Source organism: Prinia subflava, chromosome 11 (genome assembly GCF_021018805.1).
Source record: "Prinia subflava isolate CZ2003 ecotype Zambia chromosome 11, Cam_Psub_1.2, whole genome shotgun sequence".
Taxonomy (NCBI): domain Eukaryota; kingdom Metazoa; phylum Chordata; class Aves; order Passeriformes; family Cisticolidae; genus Prinia; species Prinia subflava.
The window spans coordinates 280,257-301,443 of record NC_086257.1 but is presented as its reverse complement, the minus strand read 5'-3'; the positions used below and the strand labels follow the sequence as shown (position 1 = coordinate 301,443).

The 21,187-nt window shown below is 40.2% G+C and overlaps 1 protein-coding gene across 4 annotated transcripts in view; it reads left to right on the top strand.

Annotated features, from left to right (window-relative positions):
- Nucleotides 1-21,187, top strand: part of CLSTN2 (calsyntenin 2) — a 353,548-nt gene that overhangs the window by 294,271 nt on the left and 38,090 nt on the right. For 3 of the 4 annotated variants that reach the window (XM_063408692.1, XM_063408691.1, XM_063408690.1), the window contains exons 10-16: nucleotides 11,051-11,217; nucleotides 14,545-14,693; nucleotides 15,985-16,208; nucleotides 17,829-17,999; nucleotides 18,548-18,693; nucleotides 19,244-19,367; nucleotides 20,945-21,129. In XM_063408692.1, the coding sequence (XP_063264762.1) occupies nucleotides 11,051-11,217; nucleotides 14,545-14,693; nucleotides 15,985-16,208; nucleotides 17,829-17,999; nucleotides 18,548-18,693; nucleotides 19,244-19,367; nucleotides 20,945-21,129 (1,166 nt within the window). The remainder of the gene's footprint in view (nucleotides 1-11,050; nucleotides 11,218-14,544; nucleotides 14,694-15,984; nucleotides 16,209-17,828; nucleotides 18,000-18,547; nucleotides 18,694-19,243; nucleotides 19,368-20,944; nucleotides 21,130-21,187) is intronic. The other variant, XM_063408693.1, reaches the window with a different exon arrangement.

Sequence of the window (21,187 nt, the reverse complement as noted above, 5' to 3'; positions counted from 1 at the left end):
GTTGCAATTGTTTTCAAACATTGTTATTTTTGCCTGGGATAATTTGATGGCTTAGTCAATACCCAGTAATAACTTAGGATAAGATTCTTCTTCCTTTTTGGTGAAATGCCCAATTTAAACAACTGAAATCGTACCTATAGCTGCCATTAATATTTACTGCCATATTATGTTATTGGTCTTTTAATGGTAGGAGAATCGGAGCTCCTCAAAAGTAGAAACAAATTTTCCACAGCATGAAAATGCTAAGATTTAGTAATACAGTGTGCTAAAGATTGTGACAAACTATCATGTGTCAGACAAAAAGATAAACTTTTAATGGTTATGTGAAACAAGACTTCAAGATAACACTTTTGACAAAGCTTATCATTTAGTTCATTTGTTTTGATCACTTGAAACTATTTGAAATAAATGGTGTGGAAAGTCACTTTGTTAATAAGATTCAGCGCTGTATTTCAGGCTGTGAAATAGTAATTAAACAAGATAGAAAACGAATCTATTTTAGTCAAAACATTGACTTTCAACGTTTGTATATTTCAAGAAAAAAGGGCTCTATCACATATTTTAACTCTATATACGTTCTGTGAAACTGTTAAGAAGTCTACTTAGGCTAATACTTTTTAGCCAGTAACAACAGTCTGAACCTCTACATTTGCAAAGGATTATAAAGCTGTTTTACAACATTCTGTTATTTTTTTCAGTAAAATATAAAGAGATTTTGGTGTCATAAACCATTCAGGAGTGTCCTTGTTAAGAGGATATGAAGAGTTTCCAGCTCTGGTTTGCTAAGACTACTTCCTTTCTTTTCATCAAAGCACTGGCAGAAAGGAGCACGGCTCAAACCTCTTCCTTCAGAAAGGGCAAGACCTTTTTTTCTGTCTTTACTAAACCACTTTACAGTTCTGAGTGCACAGCATCCGTTTGTCAAAGTCAAATTATTTGAAAAACACTCTCAACTCAGACAAGTAAATGAATCAGAAGAAATGACATTGCTTTTTTCTTCCCAAACTGACTCTGATTTGCTGACAGCCAAGTCATTGTGGCTGTGGGGCAGGTGAAGGACTGGCAGGGAGCAGGAAGAGTATATTTAGATGACAGGGAAAATCAGGAATAAGAATTGCAATTTGCGCTGTTAGCACTACTAGGAAAATCTGGTACTGCTGTGAGGGGTTTACCCCCTTGTAGATGAAAATGTTCAGTTCTGGTCTGGAAACTGGGAACTGTTCTGCTGCTTTTTTAGAAGCCTGAGTGTCCTCTCTGATACAAGTGACTCTGAACCCTGATCTTTCCATCCCCACACTGCTCCTCATCCTGGGGTTCTGTAGCAAGTACCCTGCCTACACCACCTCCTTGTCTTTCTCAGAGTTATATCCTGCAGGAATCTTGGACATAGAAAATTCTCTTCTTCAAAGTTATTATTGCCTATTATTAATATTTCAGTGCCTGAGTAACTGGTTTTTGACTTTTATAGCCTTGTTTATAGCATCCATTATGAAAAGTTAGGGTTTTTTTTATTTCTATCTTCAGCTGCACAAGGGAAATATAGGAGCAGTTTAAGATCAGTGCTGTTATCCTGACCATAACAGAAAACAAACCAAATGTGCAGTTCCTCAGGCTTATGTGACAAATTCAAACTTTAGACTATGATGTGGTCTATGCCTTGATTTGTCTGTGGCATAAGCAAATCTCTCCTACATCTTTACCTTTTCCCTGGCAGTGTAAGTCTTGCCTGATTTGTTTTGTTCCTGATTTTAGGCAAAAATTGCTTTAAATCATGTGAGTTGAGTGCTAGGACTCTCCAAAAAGGAGGAAAAATTAGCCTTTTCCTGAAGGGCAGATTCTTGGAGACAAGCAGGGAGTGAAGATGATTGAAAGAGTAGAAAGCCAGACTTTAAAAGTGATAGAAGAGACCCTTCCCAGGGTCTGTCAGGCACTGGGTCAAGTTTACTGCAGCCCAGGAAATGGCCCAATTACTTTAAATCAAGCCTGGGGAATGGTTCCCACCTCTAATAATAATAATTTCCTCTGTGCATGAGGAAAGTTGCATGATTTGTTCTGGCATAATCAATATGAACTTTATCTACTAAAAATTAGGTATACTGTATGTTACTGTGGCATAAATTTCCTTTTTTAATCTAAAAACCTTGGTTCTTTCTTCAGGGGTCTTACTAAAAGGAAGATCTAAGTACAGCTACCTCACTGATTTAGGGTCCTTCACAATGGTTAGCCTAGAGTGAATTCTTTTTTGTGCACTTGATGTTCAATACTGCAGTATTTGAGTGGGAGTGGTTTATTTGAGGGTGGGAGTTTAAGACATTAGGCTAGTGTTGATGTTGGTTTGGTTACATGTGACCCAGGAGCAGTGACAGGTAACACCTAACCCCAGCAAAGTGCCAGCCTTCATGCATGGCAAATCCCAACTTACTCTTTAGCTGAAATTGCAGTGACGTGAGGCCTGGGAATAGGTAATGCTGACCACAGAGCTAAGCAAACTGGGCTCTTAGTGAGGGCAAAAACAAACACCTGGGACAGCTGTTCCTGGGATTAGCCCTTTCTGTGCCCTGGTGAAGTTTGACAGCTTTCTCTGCAGGTACATAGGGTTAATTATATAACTTAATATCTTTAAAATTTTGTTCGTATCACTAGTCTAACTGATGATTGTTAAGGGTGTGATTTTGATATAGGTCAGGTTATTTAAGGCCAAAGTACTTGTCTGTCCCTAATGGTGAAAGAAATTTTCAGACAGAATTACTCTCTCAGGGTATCTAAAGGACAAAATTGACTTGCTTGCATGTCTGCCTTCTAGAGCAAAAGAGACACCAAAGAGAACAGGAAAGAAGTGGCCCTGTGTCTGAACTGCTTCTTCCCTGAATGGGTATTAAAGCAGACATGGCCTGCTGGGATAAGAGAGAACTCCCCAAGCCTCAGCTTTGGTTCTCATTACTACTCTTTTTCTTCTTTAGCATAAAAATACTTTTAGATTTGCCCTTTTACCTCAACAGTCTCAAGACCTTTTCAAATAATAAAGAGGTGCAGCAAGGCAGGAGAGTCACTCGTAACTTTGTGGGGATGAAGTGCAGTAGATGATTTTTCCTTGGGTCACTTAAAGAAATCTGCATCACAGCAAGAATAGAATCAGAATTCATGATCTTCTGTTCTTATTCTGCCTTTTAGGTTTTAACATTCTACTTAGCAAAGCAAAAGCAAAGAAGTCATTAGCTTGTCCTGGAAGGCACTTTACAAGAGCTTACCCCAGGAAGTTCTCCTCTGAGTTCATTATTTTGGATTCCTTTTATCGGAGGACATAGCAAATGGACCCTTTTACAGAGTGAGAAACTTCTTCCATTAAACCAAGGTTTATAAGTTCCCACTCTGATTCCTTTATTGGTATAGATTCAGGGGCAAAAGCAGACACATGAAGGGAGCAAGTTACATGATTTGGTAGTCATAATTTTTTTTTGTACAAGAGGCAAAAGACAGACTTTCTCATGGTTTCTCTGAAAAGATAAGGTCTTCAGTGCACAACAAAGTATTTTGGGAGGGAAGGAGTTTGTGTATGTCTCCTAAAACCCTGTCAGGAAAGTAGTGACACTTGTGAATGACTTGTCATGGGGTTATGCTGCAGCTTACCATGGCTGGCACATCAGTGCCACCCCTTCAACAGTGCTGGAGCCTCAGAGTACAATTCTGCTGGACACTGCATAGAGAGGGTCTTTAGGAGAAGCCTGTCAACAGCTACTTTATTATCAAGGATAAAGCATAAGGTTATTGTAGCTCCTGTTTTCTAAGGAATTGCTGTTTTCTATTCTATTTTTCTTCTGCTTTCTCCTGTCATTTTCCTCTTTCCTTAACCTATGCTGGAGAGATCAGAGTTTTCTATAAAGCCCTTCTGTGGAATAACCTCATTATCCTCACATGCAAGCCCTCTGCTGACACAGAAATCGCCCAGTCCAGAGAGCTGACTGATGATTCAAGGCAAGAAGCACCGTAAGAGTTAAAAGTTGGAGAGGGGTCAGAAAAAGGAGAGCCAGTGTGGGCAGTGTAGCAGCAGACTGTATCACTTAACCTTAGACTTCCTCCAGAAATAAAGGTATTCAACAGATAAAGGTTCCCCCTACTGTGCATCCAACACCACTGGATCGTGGCAACGGGGCTGACATAGCCTACACAAACCTGACACCTCAGAGGACTGGTACAAGCTTACCTTCATGCAAGAGCACCAGCACAGTGGGATGCTGAGTATCTGTGTCCCGATGCCTCTTGCTGCATTGTCCTTCTCATCAAGAGAAAGATGGGGCAGATTTTAGTGCACTTCACAGACCTTTGCTGAATTTCAGCTGTAATACAAACACATGTGGAAGTTTAGGAGGGTGCTTTCTTGGAGAGCTAAATTTACATTCAAATCTGTCACCCTAGATGTATGTCCTGTTTTTAACTGAATTTCTGCAGGGAGCACTACTTACCAGCACAAAAATATTTTTTGGATAATAGGGATATAGGTGTTTTGAGAAGCATTTATACGTTGGCTGAATTGGGGGAAACTGTAGGGTGTTTTTATTATCCTGAGAAAAATCATCTTCAATAGTGTAAGTTACACGTACTTTGAGTTTAAGGATGTATTGTACAGAGACAGTTTGGCATTTGGACACTTAAGAGCAGGGAGCCTTTAGTGTTCTCTGAACTTTCTGTACTTCAGATAACGCTTTAAAGCCTAAAGCTGTTTGAGTAAGGTTGGGTTATGATATCTATTCAGAGCAGGGACAGATTTAACATGGGCCATGTCTGATGACAAATTTCTGATTAATTTTTATCTGAGTAATATAAAAAAAACACTAAAACTTTTCTGTGCTGAGAAGCTCTGGGAGTATAAAATGTTATGTCACTAATTTGGGCTATTCCTGAAATCTGTGTTAAGTTTCATTCTGTTTAACAGCCAATCTACTTGTCAGGGAATTAAAACCAGCTCCCTAAGCTGCCATAATAAAAAGATGGGATAAATTCGGAGGCTTGGACCTAGGGACTTCAGAGCCAGAATGTCTTGTGCCTGCTCCCAGATTTATTCAATCTTTATGTTGGAACCCTGAATAATCAATTGTTCTTTAATTACCTGCCTCAGTATAACCAGAGTCTAGAATATCTTAAAAGAATGGCATCTCAGTTGGAAAGTCTCTTGATTTCACCATTTCCCATGAAAACCTCATTGTGCTTTGACTGCCTTTATAATTACTTGCTCATTATTAGGATAGGGAAAAAAGTCTGCAAAATCTGTGAGCTCAATAAAGTCACTTGTTTTGACGTGCCTGATTGTTCTTTGGAGATTGGTAAGGAACACAAACAGCACTTTACATCTGTGTAGTCAAACCAACAAATGTAAAATTCAATGCTAATCAAATTCTGTCATACTTTATATCAACTCAGTGCAAAATGAAAAACAGAAGTGTCATGGAAACAGGCTCTGCTTCTTTAATGAATGTATTTTAACCCCATGAAGTCCAAACGCTGGGACTCTTCAGTTTCCCCTGGACTCTCCAGTGCTATATCTAACAGATACAACATATCTAGCAGAACCTCTCTGTGGCTGCAACCAGAGGTGATTGCTAGGTAATAGTTCTTAACCCCCTTAAATCGATGTTCATTTGACAGTGTTCCACTGTTTATAACAAAACATTTCTTTTCCTCCATGTGTGTGAGGTGTCGTTCCACTGAGCTGTCCCCAAGACAGACAGACATCTGCAACGTACTGAGCTAGTAGGTTGCTGTTCTCCATTTGATCTGGTGTGTTTGAAATTTCAGGCACCAGCTGTAACTGTGCCTGTGCCTATTTTATTCTGTGCCAAGCACTGATATTGTAAAGCCTTGCTTTCATTGGCAGCCTGATAGCTCCCCACTGAGGGTGCTGCTGGGTGAGTCCTTCCCTGGCTGTGCTCCCTGCTGGGCTTGCTGTGAGCTCAGCCCCAGCTGTGAATGGCACAGGAGAGAACCAACACTCACAAGGGCTCAGAGGCTTGTAGGCTTCTTGTGGGAGAGGAACACCTTGGCCCCAGTGTAGGAGATGTCTCTAAACTGCAGCTGACATGGGACACTACCCCTCAGCATATCCTGATAGCTCTAGTTATCTAGATAATTCCAGCAGCAAAAGAGATCAGAACCAGCACAGAAGAATCTTGGTCCGGAAAACAGTTATTATTTTAGCAAGTGAAAGATGTGATGTATGCTACTTTGACAATTACTAAGGAGTGAACAGCGTTATAGTGAATAATTGTGGATGTCGTGGTTCCTCTGGATGCCTCCACAGTCTGTTGACACCATCTTCTCTTTACAAGGGTTGAATTAATGCCACAAGCCACCATCCATCCTCTGTACTTGCCAGATGTTGGGAGTGTTGGTGTGTCAGGTGGGTCAGGTATGAAAAGCAATGCACAATGTGGCCTGTGTTCCCTCACAACTGTGACAGCAACCACAACATTTACATTTAAGGAAGAGAAAAAAATCAGTAGCTTCAAATTTTTTTCATGGAAGGAATTGCAGTAAGAATAGTTGGTGACTAAACTATAGTGTAGTTTCAGTCTTTTTTGTGTTATAGACATTAACTTAATTCCCTGACAGCAGGGAATGTTCTGTTTTCCTCTCTTGGCCCTATCATTCATCAGCCCAACTACTTAACTGTTCCCCAAGAATTAGCATGCACAGCATATTAATCCATAGCAATCAATGAACATAGTGCTGAGTGAAACACAAGATACAACACTGAGGACTAGGTTTTCTCATTCTCTCAGAAGTTATCAACGGGTTCATGGAGATGAGCTGTATCTGAGATGTATTTCACTCGTAGGAAAGGGCAGAAAGACCCTGACAGCAAAGAAGTCCCGTGAACCTTGCTGTGGCAATCCAGATTAACTGGTTATGATGAGCTCTGGAGAGAAACTGGAGATTCTATGCTACAGAACTATTGCAAATTTTCGTGTACTTGGATTACCTCAAGACCATCGTCACTGGAGCTCCACTTTGTTCTCTGTGTAATCTATTTAGGTCTTCTTCATTATCTCCAAAATGTTGTTGTTTAGGCTCAATTTGGTGTCAGAACCGAGCTCAAAGTGCCTTAAAGCAGTTAAGGGCTGTTGGGAGTGGCTCATGTCTTTTCTCAGTTGTTTCTTAGCAGGTGGTAACATCAGTGTTAAGTCAAATCCAGGCAGTGGAAATGAGCATCCTCCTGCCCTGTGAAGCCACTGACTCTGAGCTGGTGTCAGCTGCATGGGAAGCATGAAATGAATCATGGTCAGGGTCAAAGGATCTCTATTTGAAAAATCAGTATTTAGAAGAATTTGGATAATATTATGTAAAATGTTACAATCAGCATTAGGTACAGTTATTCATTGTGCTTAAACATGCAATGGAATTATGTTCATTCTGGATTAAATATATTTATACTCATCTAGTCTTGGGAGCTCAGAATTTTAGAGTGAGTAGGATTGGGAGGTTGGCCATCCAGGGCTAAATTTCCACCCACTGAGAAGCTGAAGTCAAATACTCAAGGAATATCAGATTGCAGAAGCAGAAGGAAATACAGCTTTCAAACAGACTAATACAGTAGAAACAAGTATGAATAAAATATTTTATCAAAGCTTGACAGCAGGATTGTAGGAAACTGGCTTTAGGCCATTCCTTTAATTTTAGTGAGAGTTTTGGTTTTTGCTTCCCAGTTTTATTGCATTTGCTTTTGTCCATTTGCAATCTAATAATTACTGGTGATGGGAACATCGGCAGCTAGCATACCCCACTGAGCTGAGAAGATTCTGAAATGCTTAGACAGAAGAATATCAAAATGAGAGCATGAGAGCTGCAATTACCAGAAACTGAAAGAAGAGTCAGATATAATGACTTCTGTTCACCTTCAAGTTCAGAATTGGCAGGTATATCATTTTATCTTTAACACTGGTAAAAGTTGCATATAGAAGGCTTATTTAGCAATGTGGTATAAGATAGTATTCTCTCTTTAAGTGTTCTTGCTTTTTCATGTGATTGAAAGCTGGTGTTCTCACTGCCCTGGATGAACAGGCACAGCCTGTTTTACACATACAGTGACAAGAAAACTACATGAGAGTTAGTACTTCAGCAAGATAAGCTTCAGGAAGGGCAACAGGGATGTTCATAGTCTACAGTGTCAGGTGGAAGATGTAAAGAAAAGTCCTTGTTTATCCTGGCAAAGGAAAATGATACAGCTGTATTTTGACCGCTGACATTTCCTGTTGGGAATAAATGTCCACCTCAAGGATCAGTGGTTGATGGAGGGGATTGCTTGGGGAGCCTCTGTCTTCAGAAGATTTTAAAAAGCTCAGGCAATATTCTCAAGAATACATAAGGTACAGCTGTATTTGTCTTGGGGCTGGGAACAGAGTGCCTCATCCCTCTATGTCCCTGCAGACTCTGCTCGCAGTTGTTCACGTGCATTGTCCCAGCCTGGATCACTGTGTCATTGCCATGGCCATGGTTCTGCAGATTTTCTCTACTCACATAGTATGACACTGGCTTCTCCCAGCTATTTTTCACTCACATTTTCTTGAAATACTTTGGGATTTTTTTTAAAATAACAGTTGACAGCCTCTCCCAAGCAAAGATTACATCACCTCCTTTACAGTCCAGTCTATCTCTGCACCTGCACCATTCTTAGTCCTATGAAGAGGATATGTAAGCCTTTTTCCTTAAATGCTCAATGTTTTTGTAGTGCCTGTATTTTCAGAGTATTTTAAAAGCTTATTCCTGGAAACAATCATATTCCCTCCCATGCATTTATGTTGGTGGCTGGACAGATGACTTTAAACAAGAATTATACCTCCTTGTGCACCGGTATTTTCTAAAAGTGTGGCTTGGGCACAGTGCATACCCTGCATATTTAATGATTTATGGGCAAATACTGTATCACTGCTAATGAGCTAGCAATGTAATTGTAAGTGCTTTGTCAAGAATACCAGAGAAGAACTAGTCCAAAGTGGAAGAACAATCAGTATCTGTTCATGGACACTTCGGTTCGTTCTGCTTGTTTCTGTAAGACAAAGCCACAACACTGAGTTCTTTGTTCTGGCTTCTTGTCTGGTCTTTTATATGCATTTTAATGAGTGTATTTCACATTTAAATACATTCACTGATCTGAGCCTGCTTCTTATTTTGCATCTCCTCAGAACTATTAAGACCTACTGGCAGACTTACTAAGGTTTCTAAATTTCAAAGCTCCAGGATTAGTGTTGGTATTTTAGCCTCAGAACTTGCTGTCTTCACAATTCAGTAGTGATATGGGAATGTGAAGCTTTAAACAAAATGTGATTCCTTCTTCTTCTGTAAGCTCTTAAATGGTTTTCTCTCTTTGTCTCTTTTTTAAGGAAATGTTTGCCTTTTTTTTTTTTTTTTTTATTTGTCATGCCCTTTTCTGTGCAGTTACATTACTGCTGTGTATGTACTTTTAAAGACAATATAAGCAAATAAATACAACAGCATTTTGGCTGAAAAGCCAATGTCCCCATAATGCACTATCAATTTACCAAAAAATTACCAAATAATTGTCTTGATAAGTATCAGGAAGGCTGAACTTAAACTGTTGTTTATGCAAAAATTTCTAGGAAATCTCAGCAAAATTCTGCCCAGAGAAAACTTCCTGTGTAATGGACAAATGAATGAGAGTGAATACGAATAATCTCCCCTTGGAAACCTTGCTTTGGGGTTACGAAAAAGAGAGACAATTTATGCTGTAATGTTAAAAGAAAACAACAACAATGACAAAAAAAACCCACCTTGTCTACTTCTCTGAAGAAATCACCTGCTTGGACACCTCTTTTCTGCCAGTATACCACTGTGTATTTTCTTCACTATATAAAATAGCTCAAGTCTACTTCATAATGTTCAGTGTGCAGAGACTGAAAGTGAGGGTTTTCAGGCTTTTAGGTAACAATGCACCTAAAGAAAACCTGCCACTTCATCCCTATCCAGCTCTAATCCACACACAAGTTAAAGTTAAAACTCGAGCTATCTTGCCTGGCAAAAACAAGTTGTTTGACACTAAAGCTATAAACACTGCAGACATGAGTTATCTACCAATTACAACACCTTATCAACAGCTTATCAACTGCTAATCCAATTAGTCTGCCTGGCTCACTGCTGTGTGGCTCCCTTGGTCCTCTCAGGCTCAAGGTAGGCAGTAATTCACATGCATTGCGAGAGATAACACTGCAGGAAAGACAAGCTCTAAAAACTCCTAAAGGAGGATGAGTAAATCACTTACTGTCCCAAGAGTAATTGAGATGCCATGATCACTGGAGCAGGCAGTCTATAATCACGTTTTATTGACAACTCCTAAAGATCAGTCTTCCTTGGGAGCTGCATGGAGGGAATCCGAACTGAGCGTGTCTGCAGAGCCTGGTGCAACAGAGTGACAGGACCAGACCTGGCACCAGATGATGCACCTTGGGTCAAGGACAGCACTCCTAGCCTCTTAGAGAGGGGCTGTGCAGAGGTTCCTGCTCACTGCTGGAATTCCCAGCGTGTCCTCAGACACAGCCCAGGGAGTGTGTGTGCACTTTGTGTGCACAGAGCCACCACTCTCAGCTCATCTGGTACTGTGTTCATGGGAGGACAAAGGCAGAGGTAGCTGGTCTTGTCATGGAACACTTGCAAAAACTGTTTTTCTATAAATAAACATTGGACTTAAACATTTATTAAATTGGTGTTTGAGTACTTGAATATGTTCATTTTTAAAAATCACATGCTTCCTTGTACACATTTGGGAAGCCATGTTTCATCTCTGGGTTTGCTGTTTCAGCTGTATAAACACCTGAATACAATCCTGGAAAAACAAGAATCTTAAAGATAGCGTGCTATCAGGTACCACCCAACAACCTACCAAGACACTCTACTGTATCACAATAAATGGGATCTCAAAGACACTTTGTATTTGAGTCTAGATAGAGATAGAGATTCTTTAAATGTGTTAAAATGTAAAGTGATTTGTTATATGTGCAGTTTGTGTGTTGGTACCAATAACGATTTTGCATCCTCTTTCTTGCAGGAGGTGAAGTCACCAAGCCCCGCTTTGCACAGTATTTCCATGGCAGCCTGGCCAGTCTGACAATCCGGCCAGGGAAAATAGAGAGTCAGAAAGTGATTTCCTGTTTGCAGGCCTGCAAGGAAGGTCTTGATATTAATTCTCTTGAGAGTCTTGGCCAAGGAATAAAGGTGAGGGATTGAACTGACATCATCTTGATAAAAATTTAGATCTGATTTATGAAGTCGAGAGCCCAAGGTACAGTACACATTGAACAAATGTACTCCCAGAAGCAAAGTAATTTCCCATAAAATCATGCAAAGAAAAAAACAGAACAGTAGAAGAGCTGTGACACTGCAAAGAAAAATGTTTCCATTATTGCAGAGCTAGATGATCAGAAAGTAAGGCACTGCTGATATTTCAGAGTCTGTATGAATTGCCAGGTTGTGTTTTCATGCTTATTTTGTTACTTCTACAGAAATAGACGTGATTCCAAAGGTTTATTGAATTTTGATCTCAAGTAGTTTTAAAGCACTGTAATACATAAGTCCTAATGCAATAGCATTATGCATATGACTGCTGGTAAGGTAGAGCGTTTTCTGTGATTGGAGAAAAACAGACAGGGAAATTCTGTTTCAGTTGACCTAGTGGCCAGATGGCTTTGCATTCATTCAGATAATTCCGAAATTATGTTTGTAGAATACATATGGAGGATACATATGTAGGATCTTGGCTATTCCAATGCTCACATGAGCTGCATAGTCAGTTTTCCCTTACTGACACTGTTATTTGGTGACAGTGTTCTTGTGCTCAGTGTAAATGCACTTGTGAAGCTGTTTCCTAGCACACAAATACCACTTCCAAAGGAGCTGAGCTTCAGGTCCAACACAGGAAGTTCCTTTGGGTGCAGACAGTGTGTCCTGAGAAAATGAACGAGGGTGTTTTGGTGTGGGATTTTCAGAGTGAAGGAGGATGGTGCTATAACACTTCATCTGGAACATGCAGTGGGAATTCCATAGACTGCATTTTATTAGCCAAACCTTTCCGTTGTACACACTGACCCGAAATGTGCGCAAATGTCTGTCCAGATGATGACAGGTTGCAGTGGTGTAGTATAACTGACACGTTTTGTGAAAACAAGGGTGAAAATGAAAATTGAAAGTGCAAAGGTAAGAAAGAATTTTGCTAGCTCTAACTTTGACAAATGAGGAAAGACCCCAAAGAATTCTTTCATCATCCTACCAAGGACATCATTAAGAATTTCACATTGCTGCTTCTCACAGCAACAGGACACAGGGGTCAGTTAAAGCTGTTCTTAAAAGGCAGTGCACACAAGAAGCAGGTAGGGATTTCTGGAGCCCCAGTGTGTATGCCTAATAGTAAGTTTTTTGCTGGGATTTTCCATTTTCCATTCCAGGCTGCCATGGAAATACTGTGCAAACCTGTACACTTTGTCCGTGGTGTTAAAAGCATAGTAATTCCTCCCCTATTGTTGCCCTCTGAAACCTGACAATAGTTGAGTCACCCCAGTTTTATGGGCTTGGGAAAATCCCTCTTCTACCACCCACTGCTGCTCCAGCATTTTTGACTGGCTTCCTTTCTGTACTGGCAATGCAGAGGGAAGAAGGAAGACAAGGGATTATTTTCTGCCTTTTCATGTTTTTGCAAACCTTCAAAACATCTTCATTTTCTGAAATAAAGATGAGGCATAGTAGGATTTTTAAGTTACTGATGTTGCCTTTACTGCCTCAGCAAGCCAACAGTGAGAGCAACAGCAGGAGGCAAAAATGAAAGGAGCAGTTAGAGAGAGATTGTGGAAGGGTTTCTTTGATAGGCTGACAGAAGGAAGCTCAGCTGAAAGCAGAACAGTTGCCTTACCTTGAAGAGAAAATGGGAGAGAAGGGTGTTCTGGTGTCAAAAATAAACACACCTGATCCCAAACAGGCTGCACAGATGGTGGGTTCTGTGGGGCTGTTTATGTGGTGCTTTGCAGATTAAGTGTTGGCAGACTGATGCTGGAAGGTGTTTCTGGGCACTTAGGAACATGGAAATTCTCCCTTTAACCATTTAAGAAAGAACAGTGCAGCAGCAGTTTCTGACACAATAGGGTTGGACATTTTTGGGCTGCAGCCTAATTTTCAGGTATCTGTAACAGCTCTCTGAGACACTGTCTAAACTGTTGCTATTTTTAGCTTTTTTTAATGAGAAGGACAAAAATGGCTCAGACTGGGGCTTTCTCAGGTCCCTGTGGCAGCGTTCTACTGTTTTGACAGCTGAGCTATTAACTGGTTAGCTAGAGTCTCCTTTTGCTGATTTTATTCTCTGCTGCTGCTAGCTTAAAGAGAGGAAAAAAAGAAGTGTATGCAGGCTGAAATTCGTGTTAGTCCTCCTCTTTGTTAAAAAATACTCTTCACTGTGTTGTGACCTTCCTGCACAAGCTTTAGACACAAGCCTCAATGTTCTGTTTGACAGAGGGCCCTGCACATCCTCCTATTCTTCACAGTCTGTTTGAGGTGTTTTGCTTTTTAACCTTCTTGGCTGAAAGGAAGTGTAGGCACTCACTCTCTGTATTTAACAGAACATCTTCACATAATGAGTGCCCAGCTTTGGGGAGGGACTACCTGGAAGAGAAAGGTGCATTTGTGTTCTGTGCTAACAACACTAGGGTACAATGTCAAGGGGGTTATGCTGGTTTCTTCTGCAATGCAGATGGTTTACTGAACCAATTAACAGATTAAACACGGAATTAGGATTAATTACGATGAACGTAAAAATCAGTCATCTGTTATGTTACAACAGTGATGAAGTTTCTTGGTCAGCAAGACTGATCTGTGTTGAGTGCAATGGAGTAGAGAAGGCTCAGGGCTACAAGAGCAGGCAGTGAATTTGCAGGGTTTGCTGGCCCAAGTGAGCACCTCTATCTTAAATCATGACACTCTTATTGATCATCAGGATGGAGAGTCCCCTTTAGTGTGTCTGACGTTAATGAAGATGTAGGAGGCAAATGTTGTAATTGTTTTCTTCATTCATGTTGAAATATATCTCAGAATGGTCGCCCAGGATAAAACCACACAGAAAACAGCCAAAATATGCTTCTGCACACTAGGCCAGCTCAAAAGGGAATGCTTTTATATGGGGAATGTGTTTAACCTAAAAGGATTACATAGGAATAATAATCATGCTGGTAAGTAAAGGTTTTGAACATCTACAGAATTGAAAAATAAATAGCATTGGAAATTGCTGCAGAAATCGTATCAGCAAGTTTGATAAGGCTGGGCAAAGAACAGCAAATCTGGGTTAAACTACTACAAAATTAATTATAACAGTAGTTATTTAGGTGACTGATAAAAGCACATGTTTTAGAGAACAACATGTGGATTCAGCCAATAATAGCTACTAAGATTTTTTTCTTAAATCATTGAATTTTAACTTACATCTGGGCAACATTCCTTTAAACATGTATTATTTTGCACCCTGTACCTGGTCCCTCAAACACTAATTATTTGCATTTCTCCTAGTATCACTTCAACCCTTCCCAGTCAGTCCTTGTCATGGAAGGAGATGACATTGAGAATATAAATCAAGCCCTCCGAAAGGTCTCATACATCAATTCCAGACAGTTTCCTACTGCAGGCGTACGACGTCTCAAAGTCTCATCTAAAGTCCAGTAAGTTAAACTTCAGCTGAATTTAACAAATTAGAAACATTTTTAATTAATTACTTTTTCTTTGGCCATGTAAAAAGAATAATTTTGGCTAAATTAAAATGATAAATCATACTGCTTTATTATTGAACCTAAAGGATTAATTTATTTTACTTTAATGCCAATTTACAGGGTGGTTTTCTCTTGATATGATCTTCTTAAGAAACATTTCTTGTTAATGTAATGTACTTGCATTCTTTTTATAGTTTGGGGCATACAGTCTGGACTGAACAGTCCATTTACTGCAATCTTATTTACTTTAAACATTTATAGTTCCTTCTGAGATATCCAGAGACGTGACTTTTTAAAGCAGGCCTGTTCCATGAACCAGAGGACATATCTGCAAGAGCAGTATCTGTAGCTGTGTTTGAAACAGCCTCTGTGTGTCTGTCTCCTGCTACATCTGTGCTATCCCTGGAGCACAGGTGGAGGCTGTTGAACAGGCTCTGTGTCCACCTGCACAGGGATGTTGAGAGCTACCACAGCCTCTCCTGGGCTCCCCTGGGCTCTTCTCTGTCCAGAGCAGGGAAAGCAGGGCTTTGGAGGGAAAACACACCCAATTCTGCCAGCTCTCACTTGCTGTGGGCACCGTTGTTCCCAAGTACCAGGGCCCAGCTGTGGGCTGAGCTCCCTGCGGGAGAGCAGCTCCCAAGGCAGTCCCACTGGAACCAGCCCAGCTTGCACATTCCAGGGCTGCCCCAGCTCCTGTGCCAGCATGAAATGAGGCAGAGCTTGTCAGGGGATTCACTTCCAAAGCACACTGCTGATTCAGATGAAAATGGAAGTACAGGCACCTTTTGTCCCCTGCAAATGCTGGAGCGTCCCAAAAAGAGTTCATGATGGGATCAATTTAAATGGAAAATTAGGCCTTTTGAATCACACATGACAAGATAACCATGTTGTGTTCAATAGTGGTCACTTTCTGAATTTAATGTTAGGTTTACTAAAGTTAGTTGTTACCTAGTTAACTCTTTTAATCATAACTACTCTAAATGTTACTTAAACATTAAAATATTATTCTCATAATGACCTTAGGAAAGACTGAGTTTGTGCCTCAGAGTGAGTTTCTGTGAAGGTAGGAAGGGAGGAGAGGGCCAGAGCTGGCCTGTGTGCGCAGTGGTACAGGAATACGTCCTCATGGGTGGCAGTGCCCGAGGATGAACTGGACTGATCCCAGAGCCATGAGCTGGGTTTGGGGCTGTGCCACACTCCTCTGATGTGTTACATGCAATTAATGACCAATGTATTTTTTCAGATGTTTTGGTGAAGATGTCTGCATTAGTATCCCAGATATAGATGCCTATGTAATGGTGTTTCAGGCCAATGAGCCAAAGATTACCATAACTGGGATGGACCACTTTGCTAGACCAGCTGCACAGTTTGAAAGTGAAAGGGGTGTTATTTTGTTACCTGACATCAGGATTGTCAGCACAGTCACTAAAATGCAGCATTCAGTGGACTTAAGAGAACGTGACAGAGGTTTGTATCTTTCTTTTAAATATTATTATTCATTTAATAATGTATCCTCATAATTTTTAAAGGATGGTGCAAACAAGTAATGCCAAGGAAGTCACTTCACCCAGATTAATCAGGCCACACTAATGCTGTACTGAAGAAATTCAACACATTGAAAAATGTGTTAAATGGTGGCAGATCAAAAGGTTCTTCAAAAAAAGCAGTCTCCACAAAGTATCTATTTAGTCTATTTCAGAATAATTCCTTTCTGATCTTCCTTTCATATTCTGTTATGTAGGGTGTTTTCAGTAGAATGTCTGCTTGTAACAGATTTTTGTTAATTGTGCTGATAAAGTGAAAAGGAGTAATTGAACAAAAGTTGAAGTTTTAGTCTACTCTTATGTTTCCAGCCCTGATACTAGCTTGTGGGAGATACTTGAGAAAATAATCTCATGTCTCAGTTTCCACCTATAAAATGTATATATAATCCTTTTAAAATATTTACTTTCAATGATGACAGTTTATTCTAATGCTAAGCAATGTGCGTATTATGATTCAACACTGTGTGAATGTTCAAAAGTATAAATCAAGTTTAAAATCACTGTCCATAAAGGAATCTTCCTTTTGGATGTTTGTGTGCAAGGCAGATGAAATTTCTAGTAATTTGAGAAATCATTCTAAACACTGTTGGACTAGAATAAGCAGCAACTAGTTGTTTCTCTGGAGCAGAGAAAATGGGTAATGATATGCAAGTTTAGGGGTGTGGATGACTTGGCGCCTACAAATTTGACTTGGGCTGCATTTTTGGATATGTTACAGATAGATATGTTATATCTAGAGCTTAGGTACCCAAATTCACTGCAACACGAATTGGCAGTCTAGGGTGTAAGGCTTTCCTGGCTGTGCCCTCCTTCCCAGTACACCCTCTAACATCAAATTTGCAAAATGGGCAGGAAATTCCAGTCTTGCAGTGTCTGTGCCCTCAGGGAGCTGCTTAAGCAGTTTTGCCACACACTCTGTGCTACGTTGATCAGAAAATTTAAATATTAATTTGATATGCTACTTTTTTTCCAGTGACAGAATTACTTTTTTACTTGTGCATGTTGAAGGACAGTCAGTTTATAACTTAATGTCTTTAGGTCACACCAGCACAGGATCTTTCTATTTATAATAATGCCCTGCTCTTGGATAGATGGCCAGGTCTTTGCAATGCAAATTGTTTATGGGGCATAGAGTAACTGAGAGAATCATTCAAATATAGATAAGTTGAATGTGTATTTTTCCAGTTTGGTTTTCCTTGAGAAAGCTCAATACAGCATTGAAACCTGGAATTTTTACATTAATTTTTTTCCAAGATCAAGTTTCAATTTTCTGCTTCCAGTAATCTTCTTGGATGCCTTTTATTAGAGAACAATATGTTTTCTATTTATCTCACAGGGCTTTCATCATCATGGCACCTGTACAGACAGCACACTTCTCTTGATTTGCTTCAAGTGTGCTGGATTTAATATCAGAAAAAACAGTTCAGCCATCTTGACAAAAATTGAAAGCCCTGATGAAAAGCACATAAAATGACTGAGCTATTCTGTGATCATTTATCTTCATTTCCTTCTTTTTTTCATGCTCTATGCCATGGCTTCACAGCTAATAAGCAAGTGGTAGTAGAGGAAATGCTCCACAACTTGGATTTCTGTGATGTTTTGGTCATTGGTGCAGAACTAGATCCTGAACAAGAGTGTTTAGAACTAGATCACAGGGAGCTTCAAGGAAAACATCTAGATGCCACAAATTCCACTGCAGGATATTCAGTCTATGGTAAGTTCATGAAATTTGTTTTCCCTTATTTTGTCACATCAATTATATATTGGAACAAAAGCTCAAATATGTAAGAAATTGGACAGAAATCTGTGATTTTCTAACCATGAAAATATCCCCAGAGTGACTGTATCTTAAAAAAACAAAGTTGCTTCTTGATCTCTGGATGTGCTGTGTTTGCCCTTTGTATTCTCAGCCTCCCTCCTGCTACTCCCCAGGTAAAGAAAATGGCATCCCTGCTCTCTTTAAATGTAGGGTTCTTGTGGACCATCACAGTGGAATGTGAGAGTGAGGGAGTGTTCCTGTACAATGCTAAGTAATTTATTCTGTACCATTGTTGTTGTATTTATTCCTCTCTATTAGGGACCTACATTCACTTCTGAAGACTATTCTCACATAATCGAGTATCAGGGAACATTTGATGCCCTGTCATTTCCAGACCATTCTGGCGAGTTCCATGTGTTCTGTGAGCAGTTGATTTGTTGTGTATTGCCAGAGCGGTGTTCCCTTGACTGTCCCTGAGCTGCCCCTGCCCTCCCACTCTGCAGGTGTGGACAGCATGTTCAACTATGAGCAGGTGCTGCGGCAGCTCCGCTACCGCAACTGGGGAGCCTCAGCCACCTCGGACAGGAAGTTCAGGGTCAAATGCTCCGAGCTCAACGGGCGCTACACCAGCAACGAGTTCAACCTGGAGGTGAGCTATGAGTTCAGCTTGGAGGTGAGCAGGGAATTCAGCCTGGAGGTGAGCGATGACTGAGTCATGATTTATGACCTAGAACCGAGGCCTAGAGCCCAGGTAACAACTCCATGAAAATTGCAGGACCTACTTAGCAATATGGTCAAAATTAATAATTGTTTATAAAGACAATTAACAGCTTAATAATTATTAATAAAATTAACAGATTTCATAATGTTTAGGTAGCAGCCAAAAGCTGATTAATACAGAGAGAAGAAAAAGTCACTACTTATCCAAACAGGTACATCAAAAGTGTCCTGTTCTGTGCCACTTCAGAGTCAACAGCCAGAAAGATTAGAATGCATTTTTCATGCTATAGATTAGGAATATATTAAGCTGGGTATTTTCCACTGGCATAAAAAAGGGAGTTAATTTGGCCTTCTGGATCTATGAAGTAGTGTTACTATCTGCTGATGAACTTCATAGTCCAGTGTAATATATGGAACCAGCAGGCTTGGAGTATAAAACACTTTTTAGTATGTGGTCTCTTATTTTTCTCTTCTCCCAGATTAATATTCTACACAGTTCTAACTCCAACTTCATGGAACATGTAAATCACATGATAGTCCAGCCCCAATTTCTCCAATCTGTTCAGCACCCTGAAGGGAGTGTAAGTGCAGTTTACAGCTCAGGTATGTGACACCTTCCCAGAGACGGCTCACAATGATTTCAGTGTGTCAGTGTTTCCCTTGTGGGTCAGCCTGCTCCACAGACTAAAGCCCTGAGGTCAATTGTTTCAGCTTCTGAAACCTCTCAGAGATTACTGCACAGGTGTGAAAGAAGGTAACACTGAATTCTATTCTGTCCAGGAATGTACTTTGTAATAAAACCTGGAATCCTTTTCTAAAGTCTTCATTAATGATTTTGTGCACCTGACAGTTAAAAAACGCCTTGTTTCTACTATTGAATGGTATGAAGGGTAACATATATGCTCATATTGTCCTTGTGCATTTGTAGTTCTGTACCATATGAATTTCTACCCACTCCTTTCTAATTAAAAGGAAGAAATTGTATTATTTTTAAAATGCATAATTTCTGCAGTACCTGTTTTAGCTGCTGTCAAGGCCTCAGTCTGGGCTCTCTGGAGATAAGATAGGTTCATCTAGTTGTGTGCAGCAGGCATTAGGATATATTTTAATTTTTAAGCTATATGAGTTAAAATATATATTCAGATCTGAAACCTTTTCAGTGAAGTTAAATCCAGGGCAAAGATACCTGTTTAAAAGTTGGATTCTGAAATCCTTTTAGCTGAATTATATATATGTAAAGAAATAAAGCTGATGTAAAGTGTAGGCAGTTATAAGTAGCTATATAAAGAAATGCTTAGAAAACTACTGTATTTTTCTTTGCATAGTACAGACAGTTAACCAAAATGAAACTGAATGTTTAATGGATAAACTACTGCAGACTGGATTTTTTTTGTTCCTAAATACTATTTTGATTTCAGACTTCAATTCTTATAGGCAGGGCAAGGCAATAAAATGGGTAATGGACTGGGTTATCTCATTTCTCCTGAAACTTTAGTACCTCGATGTACATAAAAAGTGTCAGCATTTCTCCACTAACCTAATTATGGACCTGATTATTACATGTAGTAGTTCAGAGAGGTTTTTTCTAGTGACTAGGTGGAGACTGGGGCTTCTCAGAGTGCAACCAAACAGTGAGAAAAAATGACTTGAGTCCTCAAGAATCTCCCAGGAAGGTTGTAACACACACAAATAAGGTGGCAATGAATTTATTTCTGGGAGCTTGAGATTCAAATCACAAGCGTTTGAAATCTTTGAAAATATAAGCTTTGAAATATACAGTTTGTCTCAAGTAAAGTTGAGGCCTCAGCTGTGATCAGAAGGGGATCAACACGCAGGTGAGATTACAGAATTTTACTGCAAAAAGTAATTGATTCTACACTTATTAATTACTTATTTTCTGTAGTTAAGTCACTCAAAGAGCAAAGATGGGCATGCCCACGTTTTAGTTAGGATTTATCATACTCAGGATAAGATATCTGTGAACACCATTTGTGTGTGCTCCACCTTAGTGGGTGGGCACTGGTCAACACTTTCTGTCATCCCAGACCATGGCAGGTGTCTGTCCTGATTCTCAGTCCAAAGGAGGGGGTGCTGTGGGTTGAAAACTAACAAGGTTTGTGGGGTTTAGGTGACTTGTTCCACAAGTGTAACTGCATTCCCTTTGCCCCCCTTTGTCCCAGTGGTTCCCAGTGTGGCCACGATCGTTATCATCATCTGTGTGAGTGTCCTGGTGTTGGTGATAACGCTGGGTGTGTTCCGGCTCCGCACAGCCCGCCAGCAGGGCTCCATGGGGCATGAGGGAGCCAAGGAGAACGAGATGGACTGGGATGACTCTGCTCTCACCATCACTGTCAACCCCATGGAGGTACTTTACGGGGGCACAGCACTGTATGCTGGCACTGCCAGGAGCCACGGGCTGGGCT